The 12,471-nt window shown below is 64.7% G+C and overlaps 1 protein-coding gene across 2 annotated transcripts in view; it reads left to right on the plus strand.

The window, feature by feature from the left end:
• The window catches only part of BGN (biglycan), a 14,457-nt gene extending 5,712 nt beyond the window's left edge, over window positions 1-8,745 (plus strand). The window contains exons 2-8 of one of the 2 annotated variants that reach the window (XM_029240684.1): window positions 3,825-4,084; window positions 4,346-4,458; window positions 5,037-5,250; window positions 5,825-5,935; window positions 6,225-6,318; window positions 6,503-6,641; window positions 7,912-8,745. In XM_029240684.1, coding sequence (XP_029096517.1) covers window positions 3,844-4,084; window positions 4,346-4,458; window positions 5,037-5,250; window positions 5,825-5,935; window positions 6,225-6,318; window positions 6,503-6,641; window positions 7,912-8,109 — 1,110 coding nt within the window. In that variant the 5' untranslated portion in view covers window positions 3,825-3,843 and the 3' untranslated portion in view covers window positions 8,110-8,745. Of the gene's footprint in view, window positions 1-3,413; window positions 4,085-4,345; window positions 4,459-5,036; window positions 5,251-5,824; window positions 5,936-6,224; window positions 6,319-6,502; window positions 6,642-7,911 lie in introns of those variants that run through there. The other variant, XM_029240683.1, reaches the window with a different exon arrangement.
• Window positions 8,746-12,471: the final 3,726 nt, after the last annotated feature.

Consider the following 12,471-nt stretch of genomic DNA (forward strand, 5'->3'; position numbering starts at 1 on the left):
CCTGCAGCCACGACCCCAACGCGCGTAAGCCTCAGGAGACCCACGGATGGTGCACGTCTCCTCTCTCGGGGCCCGGGAGGGAGGCGGCGAGCAGCCGGGTGTCGGCTTGCAGAGCAGAGCTCTGGGCAGCGCCCCTGCCTCTGGCCTGCTAGTAGAAGCTGGGCCTCAAAGGCTTTGGCGGACAGAGGGGAGGGGGGAAGCGCGACCCGCAGTCCCAGGGACGGTGGGGCGGCGTGGAAGACGGCACGCGCGTCCGGGTTCAGGTCGGGCTGCTCAGAGGGGCCAGACACCCGGGCCGAGGCTGCGGAACAGCGCCAGGCGTCCGGCATCTGCGACTTGGCAGCTGCGGGCCGCACATCTGCAGGCGAGCTCCCAGGGCCTGCCAGACCTCAGGCCCGCTCCCGCCGCCCTTGGCCTGGCCTGAATGCCTGGCACGGCCCCTCCGTGTTCTCAGGGGCTGCCAGTGTGTCTTGTTTGGCTGTGACCTGGAGCAGTCCCAGTTGGAGGACTGCGCTGGCTTTCAGAGGGCCAGACAAGGAGAGCCCTATTGGGTGGGCGGCCCTCACTCCAACCTGTGGGCGCGGCGTGAGGCCTCACCGCCATCACCGCTTCTTTCCTTCGCTCTGAGGAGGACGGACCCATCCAGCTCAGAGAGCACTTTGATGGGGCTCGAGGTTGCCTGAAGCCCTTGGGGACACGCCCAGGAGGCCCAGAGGCCTGGGTAGTGTGGGAGGTGGGGCCGGCGGGACTTGCCATGGGTCTCACAGTACCTGTCCGTGGGGGGCTCCCGCTTCCGGGGCTGAGGGCCCACCCCCCTCCTGCACGTGTGTGCGGTGGGAGGGACCCGGTGTGAGGTGGGGGGAGGCAGCCCTGCAGCTCCGCCTCCTCCCCCAGCCTCTGTGCACTGCCCACACTCAGCCGGCCGGCCAGAGAACTCCATCACCCCCGGCTCCTTCTGGGTCTGTTGTGGCCCCCGGGGGCTTGGTGTCCAGTCGGCCCCCTCCACTCTGCACAGTTCTGGCCACTGAGTCTCCTGCCAGCTCTCCGCGGGGAAAGCAGGGCTGTGCCGGAAAGTACGCCAGCCTGCCCACTGCCTGGGCCCAGCCAGGAGCCGGGTGAAACCAGCCAGACCTTGTCCTGTGCTGTCACGGGGCCCTGGGGTGGGGCCTCCAAGTCCTCAGCCTCCCTCCCCCCAGAGTGAGCCTGCACTAGAGCCAGCCCTTCCCCTCTCTCAGCCACTCTGTGGGGCCCCAGATGCAGCAACATCAGAATATCAGGCCCGGCGGCCCGGAGCGGCTCACCTCCTCCAGAGCCTCCGTCCCCCACGGAGGGTCCCGTGAGCCCACTTGGGGCCCTAGTGGCTAGTCCTGCCCTGGTTGGCCTTCCCAGCGCCTGTCCATCCTCCCCCGTGGTGGAGGGGCCAGATGCGGGTGGAGGCTCCCCGTGGAGGCCCCCAGACCTTCCCGGTCCCACCAGGCTGGAAGAGCCCTGTCTGCGCCCACCGCCCCCCGAAGCCTCCCCCCGGCCTGGCCAGACCAGCCCCCTGCCCCCACTTGTCCAGGTGGACGGTGGATCCCAGAGCCTCCCAAGGATCCTGCCGGGCGTTCCAGCCCTGACTCACACCCCCCCCCCGCCCCGCCATGAGGCAGTGGCTTTGGCAGGAGTGCCAGGCCGGGGGGCAGTCCCCTCCCTCTCGTGCCATCATCCTCGCCTTCCTGTCCTCTCCGCTGCTCTTCCTCCGCGCAGCCCTGGGTGTCCAGGCCCACCCTGCTTTGCCCTGGGGTTTGCAAACTCGTGGGAAGAAGGAGGGACTCATGGTCCAGGAGGCCAGCCCAGGGCCTTCTCCCAACTCTTCGCCAAGGCCCTCTAGGGGCTCCCCAGGTCCCACTGGGCCAGCCTGGGGCTGGCGGGACCTGGAGTTTCATCATGGGCTCTCAAGGCTTGAAGGAGCCAGGGAGGCTGGGCGCTCCCCCAGCATGAGGGACGCTCACTTTGATGTGTGACCGGGGCAGGCAGGCCGCTGCAGCTCTGTCCTCAGGATGGTGGGAGCCAGGACAGGCCACGTGCCCAGCTCAGTGGGGGGCCTGAGGAGTGCGAGAGGGGCAGCAAGGTGGGGATCAATGGGAACCCGAGGTGCAGAGCTGCTGCGCCCATGCCTGGAGGTGGCCGCAGCTCCCAACCCCCGCCTGCTGGTGGGAGGACTCCGGGTCAGCAGTGCCCACCCCCCCCCCCCCCCGGGCAGCCATTCCAGCCCCAGGTCAACCGGGCCTGTCGGGGGCCTCCTTCTGCCTTTGCAGCTGGCTATCAGGCTCGGGGGGCTCACCCAGCCCCACTCAAGCCCCGAACAGCCTTTCCCCTGGCCAAGATGGGCCCCAAGTGAGGGCCTCCCTGGGGTGGGGCTGCTTCACGTCTGCACCCGGGGCAACCCCAGACACCCCGCACCCGGGAGACAAGCAGGGCAGGTGCACTTATTCCTCTTTTTTTTTTTTTTTTTTTTTGACTTATTCCTCTTTAACATGGGAAAATGAGGCTGGGGCTTTCCCAGGAAAGCAGGTAGTTGGGGGTGGTAGGAGAGGCAGGGACTCCAGCCTCCTCCTGGGCACTGTCTTTCAGCAGAGGAGCCTCTGGACAAGCCTGAACCTGCCCGCCACCCTGGCAGCAGCCTGCTCCCCTCTGGTGGCCTTTCCAGGGGCCCGGGGCCGTGGGCAGAAGGAAGGGTGGGAGCAGAGGCAGGAGCCCTGGGGCTCTGCGGGCTGAGCCAGGGGACGGCTCACGAGCCAGGGGAAGGCTCATGGGCCAGGGGAGGAAGCCACAGCCCAGGGGAGCAGAGGCAGTGGGGGGGCAAGGGACACCCCTTCCATCTCCAGGATTCCACGCATGGCCTGGGAGAATGCCCCTCTCCTCCACCTTCCCTCCAGGGCTGGCCCAGCTTTCTACCCAACGTGCCCAGCCTGGTGCCTTGGCCTCTTGACTCTCTTAGAAAAATGTGGGTGTGCTGCAAGGGGGGCTCAGGCAGGAAAGGAAGTGACTTGTGGTCACCTAGGTCAGCCCTGAGCGCGCTCACACTGCCCTGAGCATGTGGGAGTGGCCGGGCCACAGTGGTTTCTTTAAATCTGAATTCCTCAAAGCCTGTGGGCGGCAAATGGCTGGGTTTCCCTCTCCGCCTCCTCCACTAGCCTCACTGACCCCCCAGGCAGGCTGCAGCTGACTCAGTGGCTGGTGCGTGAGTGTGTGTGTGCTTGCGTGAGTGTGTGCTTGCGTGAGTGTGCTTGCGTGAGTGTGCTTGCGTGAGTGCGTGCTTGCGTGAGTGTGTGTGTGCGCTTGCGTGAGTGTGTGTGCACTTGCGTGAGTGTGTGTGCGCTTGTGTGTGTGCTTGCATGAGTGTGTGTGTTTGCGTGAGTGTGTGTGTGCGCTTGCGTGAGTGTGTGTGTGCTTGCGTGAGTCTGTTTGCGTGTGTGTGTGTGCGCTTGCGTGAGTGTGTGTTTGCGTGTGTGTGCGCTTGCGTGAGTGTGTGTGTGTGTTTGCGTGAGTGTGTGTGCGCACTCGCGTGAACGTGTTGGAGGGGTACAGACTCACCGACTGGGAAGACACAGTGCTGCCCACTGAGGCCAAGTCCTGCCCGGAGTCTCCTGCCCACCCACACCTCCCTCCCGGCCCCTACAGCCCAGGGCCTGGCTGCACCGGTGAGGGGTGAGGGGTGAGGGACACGAGGCCAACACGTGCAGAACCCCAGCCCCCCGGACTCGGGACGGTAGCCAGGCAAGGGCCCAGAGGATGGGCCTGGGTGCCAGCTGGGCACTCCTGATGGCCTCTCCTCACCCCAGTCTCGCAGGCACACCCACCATGTGGCCCCTGTGGCCTCTTGCGGCCCTGCTGGCCCTGAGCCAGGCTCTGCCCTTTGAGCAAAAAGGCTTCTGGGACTTCACCCTGGACGACGGGCTGCCCATGTTGAACGACGAGGAGGCTTCAGGCGCCGACACGACCTCGGGCATCCCAGACCTGGACTCCCTCCCTCCCACCTACAGCGCCATGTGCCCTTTCGGCTGCCACTGCCACCTGCGGGTTGTTCAGTGCTCCGACCTGGGTCAGTCCAGTGGGATGGACATGGAAGCGTGAGGGTGGGTAGGGGGTGACCCCAAGCCAGCTCGGGAATCCTGGTTTCAGTGTGGGAGGGTGTCCATTGGTCTGCTTGCAAGCAAGCGGGGAGCGAGAAGCCCCTTCATCTGCCGACTCTGGCGCTGGCCCACTTGCGGCGGAGTCCCTGCGTGCACGCGAGTCCCTGAGCTGGCGCCACTCCGGGGTCATGGCCATGGCTCACACTGGTGACAGTGGTGCCGGCCCCCAGGTCTGAAGGCTGTGCCCAAAGAGATCTCGCCCGACACCACTCTGCTGGACCTGCAGAACAACGACATCTCCGAGATCCGAAAGGATGACTTCAAAGGCCTCCAGCATCTCTATGTAAGCCCACCCTGGCCCTTCCAAGGGGCTGCAAGGAGGTGGCAGGCCCACAGCACGGGGGGTTGGGTCCAGATGGGTGTGGGCACATACTTGTGGAGTGCGAGAGGGGACCGGGGACCTGGGGAGTCCTGAGAGAGGTCTGGAGGCGGCTGTGGAGGGAGTGCCCAGGGTCACAGGGCACATGTGCAGGTGTCAGCAGCCATAAGTGCAGGACAGGATCACTCAGCCCAATTCCCTTCTTGACTGAAAACTTTTCATCTTATTGACTCCTCCCAGCAACACAGTGAGAAAAGATTTCATTGTAGCCAGGGTGCAAGTGGGGAAACTGGGACCCAGAGAAGCGGCAGGCCGCACTAAGCCGCAGTGGTATTGCTGGGCCTGAGCGCCAGCTCCCCGATCTGCACTCTGCCCAGGAGCACAGACGGATCTCCTGGAGGCTGAGCTGGGGCTCAGACATCTGTAAAGTCCTGATAACTGCTAATCGCGAATCGCTAGCTCAGGTGGCAGGGGATGGGGGAGAGGAGAAGGCGGGCAGGTAGGGGGCCGGGGCCTTCACCTCAGCACGCGTGCTGCCTCAGGCCCTGGTCCTGGTGAACAACAAGATCTCCAAGATCCATGAGAAGGCCTTCAGCCCCCTGCGGAAACTGCAGAAGCTCTACATCTCCAAGAACCACCTGGTGGAGATCCCTCCCAACCTGCCCAGCTCCCTGGTGGAGCTCCGCATCCATGACAACCGCATCCGCAAGGTGCCCAAGGGCGTGTTCAGTGGGCTGAGCAACATGAACTGCATCGGTGAGCGAGATCCCGCCAGTGGCGTCGTCACCCGTCCCCGGCGGTGGCAGTGGATGGGGGAGGGGGGTCAGAGGGGGGGGCAGGGCAGCTGGGTGCTGGGCTGTCCAGGACAGCCATGGACCAGCCGGCTGGGCCTCACGGTACTTTCTGGAAGTTTGTCTAGGAGCACGCCCCCGAGCTGCCAAGGGAAGGTGAAGAGAAACTCAGGGCCCGTAAGGAAGGGGAAGGGAAAGGGCCAGTGTAGCCAGCCAGCCAGCCAGCCAGCCAGGGGCTGGGCGGGCGGGGGAGCCCGGCCTTGATTCCTGTCTCCCCTCCCTTTCTCCATGCTCCCTCTGCCCCCTAAGGCTGACGCCAGGCCCAGTGCCCTTGGGAGTTAGTGGCCTTGAACAGCGAGGAGTTTGCATTTAGTCCATTAGCGTTAGTAAATTAGTGGCACTGCTTTCAGGGAGAGATGGGGGAGCGGGTAATTAGCAGGGCCCACTAGGCCAGCCCAAGCCAGGCAGCCGACAGGCTCTGGGGGCGTGTGGGCAGGTGCCCAGCCCTGGCTCCAGGGCTGAGGGGGCCTCTCTCCTAGAGATGGGTGGGAACCCCCTGGAGAACAGTGGCTTTGAACCTGGAGCTTTCGATGGCCTGAAGCTCAACTACCTGCGCATCTCTGAGGCTAAGCTCACCGGCATCCCCAAAGGTAGGAAGTCAGCCCTTGCTTCCCACACTACCTGGCCTTCGGAGCACACATGGACACAGGTGGGGGGCCTGGAGCCATCTGGAGGCACCCAGTCAACTCAGGGAGTGCTTTGGCTGCCCCTCTCCCCACCTGGGGCAGAGCTAGGGTCTCTGCTCCACCAAGCGTGGGACCGTGCACACACACACACACACACACACACACACACACACACACACACACACAGAGCATCAGCTCACACACGTGGCCTCCCCTCCTGCATTCAGCCCAGAGCATCCTCTTTTCCTGGCAGACCTCCCCGAGACCCTGAATGAACTCCACCTGGACCACAACAAAATCCAGGCAATCGAGCTAGAGGATCTGCTCCGCTACTCAAAGCTGTACAGGTGGGCTGGGGGTCTGGGGGTCGGGGGGGCTGGGGGGCTGGGGGCTGGGGGGGCTGGCGGGGCTGGGGGGCTGGGGGTCTGGGGGGGCTGGCGGGGCTGGGGGGCTGGGGGGGCTGAGTCCTCACAGTGCCGTGCGGCCTGCGGGCCCCACCACACCGTCTTTTTCTCATCCGCCCCTTCGCAGGCTGGGCCTGGGCCACAACCAGATCCGCATGATTGAGAATGGGAGCCTGAGTTTTCTGCCCACCCTGCGGGAACTGCACTTGGACAATAACAAGCTGTCCAGGGTGCCTGCTGGCCTTCCGGACCTCAAGCTCCTCCAGGTGAGAGCCAGGGAGTGGGCAGCCCCTCAGCCCATGGCCCTCCTTGCTCAGGCCCAGCACGAGTGGGGTCTGGGTACAGAGTGGAATGGGACCTCGCTGCGAAGGAGCAGGCTCAGGGATCCCTCCTTCAGCGCCAATCACCTGCACTGAGGGAGAAGACGGGCGGGCGGGGATGCCGCTGTGGACAGCAGAGAGGGCGGGCCCGGGGCAGCGAGGTCGTGAGGGAAGAGCAGGTTTCTCAGGTGGATGCAACACCTGCAAGGTGCGGCCGGGCCCACGAGGTCAGGGAACAGTCTGGGCACGGGGGTACACAGATCTGTGGCAAGACAGGGACAGCCCAGGGCACGAAGTGGGCTGATGAGGGGATACAGGGCCTGGCCTGGGGCGCTCTCAGGGGCCCTACCCCCAGTTTGGCTGTCAGCCACATGGATGAACTTGGCCGTACTCGGCCCTGCTCTGGACCTCAGTGGCTGCTTCCAGCCCATTCACACGTGCCAGGAGACCCGCCATTCTCGCGGGCTGGCCAGTCGGAGCCGAGGACACCAGAGCCCGCCTGAGCCCAGCGTGGGCACCGGCCACCTGCAGCGGCAGCGCCCCCCTGGCCAAGCCGAGCGCGCCCTCTAGCGGCCGTGTCCTTGCCGCCTCTAGAGGGCGCCGCTGCAGTCTGAGCGCCTCCCTGCCGTCGTTGGGTCCTCCCTCCCTGACCCTCCTGTCCCACAGCATGTGGCTTCAGGGAGCTGGGGGAGCGGGGGAGGAGGAGGTTCTTTCTCCTCTCACGCCCCTGGGGCTCTGGACTGGGAGGCTGCTTCCCTGGGGGCAGACCCAGAGCCCAGGGAACCCAGAGGGAGGGCCAGGGACTTTATGTGAGCCCAAGGTGCCATCCTTCCCGCATCGACAGTCCCACCCCACCACTCGTGCCCCACGTACCCCTCACCTCACACCCACACCCCCCGAGCTCCCCATCCCAGCACCCAGTCACACACCAGTGCCTTAACGCGGGCCGGCACCCGCCCAACAACCATAGCCGAGCCTCAGTTTGCTCCTCCAGACAATGGGAGGATCACCTCCATGCCCTCAAAGGGCCGTGTGGATGCAATACAATGAAACGTGGCCCATGAGGCGGTGGGGCGGGACTCAGCCGGGAGGGAGGGCACCAGCCCTCGGGGTTCTGCCCTCCGCTCGGCCTACCCAGGCAGGACAGACGCAGGCAGGGGGGGTCGGGGCGACTGGGCCACTGCCCTGAGCCTGAGCCACGCCCCTCCGCCCCCAGGTGGTCTATCTGCACACCAACAACATCACGGAGGTGGGCGTCAATGACTTCTGCCCGGTGGGCTTCGGGGTCAAGCGAGCCTACTACAACGGCATCAGCCTCTTCGGCAACCCCGTGCCCTACTGGGAGGTGCAGCCGGCCACCTTCCGCTGCGCCACCGACCGCCTGGCCATCCAGTTCGGCAACTACAAAAAGTAGAGGTGGCGGCAGCCGCCAAGGTGGCCTGGGCGGGGTCTCTGGGGAGCACAGCGGATGTCCTGAGGGGGGGAAGCAAAGCAAGGGAGCGAAGCCAATGCTCAGCTGCACCCGACCCAGCCCCGCCCTTGATCCCCAACCCCCCTCGTCGCCACCCGACTTCCTTGCCCTGGCTCCCAAGTGTGCAGGTGAGGCGTGTGAGGCCTGGCCCCCATCACACGCCCCTTAGCTTTGGAGCCGCCCCTGCTCCCCCACCATGACCACGCAGAGGTGCCCCCACGAAGCTTTCTTCCCATTCACCCGAAAACCAAATTGTCTGAGGCTCCAGTCCAAGGAAAATGGTCCCTGGGTCTGGGGGGCCGGGGATGGAGACAGCGGACCCCGCTGAGCCCACCCTACCTGCCGGGCACACATCCCTCCTCGGCCTGGCCTGCTACCCTTCTCCTCCCATGCCTGCTGGCATCCTTCTGTGAGTTCACGGCCATCCATCCCGGCCTGTCTGCTCTGCTCTACCGGCCCCTGGATCAGTCCTCTCCATCTCTCTCTGTCTCTCCGTCTGTCCCTCCCTCGTCTTCCCTCTCCTCTCTCACATCCTTGGGCTGGGTCTGGTCTCTGTCTCGCTGGGCTTCTGCCCAGCCCCTACCCAGGTGGGCTGCGGTGGGGGACAGCTGTCCCCCACCCCACCCAGGCCTCGCCCCCAAGCCTGGATGATCCGGCAACCACGCGCTGCACAGGCCACGTGCTCCCAGAGGGAGCATTGGACTCAGCCAGACCCTGAGAGTCTGTCCCCCGGGAGGGACCCAGCACCCCGCCAGAGTCCCCAGCACGCTCCTCACTGCCCCCCTTTCCCCCACGACAGCTAGGTCTCCCCTCCCGTTGCCTTCCAGCCCCTGGGGTAGTGAGGGTTCCAAGTGATCACGCCCAGGTTGAGGAGGGGCTGCTTCTGAGGTCGGTTGTTGTCTTTCAATTAAAGAAACACTGTGCAACACGCCTGCGTGTGCAGCCTCTCGGGGTGGACTGGGGACCCAAAAGAAACGGGAGCCACGAGGGTCCGCTGTGGCTGGCTCCCAGGTTCCGCCTCTCTGTGCCCAGTCGGAGCCCCGGGCTGCCTATTCGCTGCTTCCCCTGCCTTCATTGAGGGTCCTCAGCACCCCCAGGCTCGGGGCTGGACCAGAAGGCCCCAGGCTGCCCCCTTCCCGTCCCTTCTAGTCACTTCTGTTGCCCCGGCTATCCTCAGACTGGGCTCCTGAAGCAGGGCCGGCTGAGGTGGCATCTGCCCTCCCAGAGTGGAGTGTCTGCCAAGCAGCCGCTGGCTGAAGAGCACCAGGCCAGAAACTCCCCCCAACCGAGCGGGAGCCGGGAAATCCTAGGGGCCCCTGCCTGCCTGTCTTGATGGGGTTTGGGGTCTCAGCACAATACCGGATTTCGGCTGTGGTCAGAGCTGTGTGCCACACCTGTGTCAGCACCAGGGGGCGCACTCCCAGGAGGGCCAGGCCTCACAGGGACAGGGCCCAGTGCTGCGCGCGCCTGCCTGTACTGGCTTGGCCTGGGCTCCCAGCGCAGCGACCACCCAGTAGGTCACCCTGTGCGCCAGCAGAGCCAAGCCCAGGTCGCAGCGTGTGGGTGCCGGTTCCCAAGAGAGGATCCAGGGCACAGCCCGTGAAGCCTGGGGACATAGGTCTGCCCCGGAAAGGGAGTGGCGGGGGGGGGGGGAACAGTCCCCCAAGAAATGCCCCTTGGATGGCAAGCCCAGCGGGCTAAGCAGGAGACAGGCTATGGCCTGGCTGCTCTTCCCTCGTCGTACACAAGGGGCCTCTGCCCCAGGTGATGGGATCCAGGGCTTCCCTGAGCAGCCGTGGGCCACCAACGAAAATAGAGCAGGCGGGGCCGCCGGGAGTGCCAGCCCAGGAGAGAAGGAGCCCAGAGGCGCCGCGTGCTGGATCCGTGCACAGAACCCTTCCGCCTGGCCCGGCCCTGGGGCACCCAGCGTCCCCAGATTTCTCCTTTTGGGGATGGGAGGCACCACTCAGTGTGGTGGCCCAGCAATAGAATGTCACCCGTTGGCATCACAGCACTATTCTGGGCCGTGTGCTCCACGGCCCGGCAATCTCTGCTGAGCTGGGCAGGCTCAGGGCAAGGGCACTGGCGGGGGTCCAGGAGTCAGGGCCTCGGTCAAGTCCCCTCGCTGGTGGGAGGAGGGGCAGCCGGCACAGGGCCTGGCGGAGACAGAAACACGGAGCCCTCGGGCTGTTTCTCTGCGGGCAGGTCTGGGCACCGGACCCTGTGGTGTGGGTTCAACTCAGCCCCCTGTGGATCGCTGTCTTCTCTCCAGGCTTGCTGCCCTTCCTCTCCTCCCTGCCTCCCTCTTACTCTGGGACACCGGTGCCATGACACACTAGTGGGACCGGTGTAATAATGCTGGTAGGCACAGAGGAGAACCCCGTGGTTGGGCCCCAGGGAAGGTGTCCCGTAGGCCCGGTGGGTCACCACACACGAGAGGGGACAGCACCATGCAGGCATGACCCACACTCTACCAGACCAGAGTGTGGCTGTGAGGACCCAGGGGACCACTCAGGCCCCACTGCAGGCGCCACGGAGTTGAACAGGGCCGCACCCCACGAGGGCTTGGGGATCATGGTTGGAAAGGAGGTCTCCGTACCCAGAGCACTTGGTCAAAGACAAATGACCCTGGGGCGGGGGGGACTTCCCTGGTGGCACAGTGGTTAAGAATCCACCTGCCAATGCAGGGGACACAGGATCGAGCCGTGGTCCTGGAAGATCCCACATGCTGTGGAGCAACTGAGCCCGTGCGCCACAACTACTGAGCCTGCGCTGTAGAGCCCATGAACCACAACTACTGAGCCCACGCGCCTAGGGCCCGTGCTCCGCAACAAGAGAAGCTGCCGCAACGAGAAGCCCACGCACCACAGCGAAGAGTGGCCCCTGCTCGCTGCAACTAGAGAAAGCCCACGTGCAGTCAAAAACAAAAAAGACAAACGGCCCACTTAGCCTCACTCTGGTATCGAGTGTGCCGCAGACTATGAGATGATAGTAATAACAAAAGTTGAGACTGACTGGCCTTTGAAAAAAGCCTATGGCAACATCTCTGTCAGCCAACAGTCCCTCACGTACGCTTCCCCGTATGCCTTATACACCACGCAAGGCTCCTCCCTGCGGAGCCCAGGGCCCAGCTGCAGTCCCAGGAAGCCCCAGGTGGCAGAGTTGCAGGGGACTGGGGTGCTCTGCTGTGAGCTGTGGGCAGGTGGATGGGCGAAGGGGTGTGCAGTCCCAAAGCCTCGGTAACCCCGCAGGAAAGGGGGGGGAGAGAGGTGGGGGAGGGGCCAGGTCCAGTCGACCTTGAATTGAGTAGGAGCCTGCACTTGGGTGCACACTGGACGTGGGGTGAGAGTTAGGGAGTGGGCAGGGTGGGGTGTGGCACCCCCGGGGCCTGGAGAATGCCCCCTGAGGGCCCGGAGCACGCCGGGAGCTGTGGACGTGTGGTTGCACTCAGAGTAGGGCTCTGATCCGGAGGGTGAGCTGGGGCCGTCACACGTGCGTGCACACACACACACCCAGGGCAGTGAAAGTCATGGCAGTGTCTCGCTCGGGGAGGGCTGTCCCGTGAAAGGAGAGGCCACTAAGGAGCTGACTCTGAGCGGCATGGGGCTGGCGTGGGGGACATTTCCAAGTACTTATTGCAGGTCAGGTGCCTTCTGGGTGTAGCCGGGCCCAGCTGGAGCCTAAGCTCAATCCACTGTTTGGGTTTAGACGAGTCGGGGCTTGTCGGAGGGGCAGCCAGCCAGGTGTCCTCAGGCCATGGCTGGGGCTGGGGGCAGGGCACTTAGAGGGACAACCCCTCCTTGAAGGGCCTGGGTGGTGGAGGGGCCCACTCTGAGAACTTGGAGGGTGTTCATCCATTGCGGGCCCCTCCCCCATGGGCTCCTGACTCTGGGCTCCAGTCTTGGGAGGGCAGAGGTTTCAGGAAGAGGCAAAGCCGGCTCCACTCTGGACGCATGGGGCAGGGCATGGTCGCCAGGGGTGGCACAGGACCACTGTGGCCCCGGAGAGCCCAGGGCAGCTCCAGCGCTGAAGGACCCCAGCTCCCGCTGCCAGATCAGGGCTGGTATGAGTTTCCTGGGGCCACTGCTGTAACAAAGGACCACACGGGCGGCTTCAAACAGAGATTGAGTCTCTCATGTTCCTGGAGGCCACAAGTCCAAAATCAGGGTATCAGTAGGGCCGCACTCCCTCGAAAAACTCTAGAAGAGGGTCCTTCCTGGCCGCTTCCAGCTTCTGGTGGCTCCAGGTGTCCCTTGGCTTGTGGTTGCGTCACTCCAGTCCGTCTCTGTCTTCACAAGACCTCCT

Source organism: Monodon monoceros, unplaced genomic scaffold, assembly GCF_005190385.1.
Source record: "Monodon monoceros isolate NGI ecotype Baffin Bay Population unplaced genomic scaffold, NGI_Narwhal_1 Super_Scaffold_22, whole genome shotgun sequence".
In the NCBI taxonomy this organism is placed as follows: Eukaryota; Metazoa; Chordata; class Mammalia; order Artiodactyla; family Monodontidae; genus Monodon; species Monodon monoceros.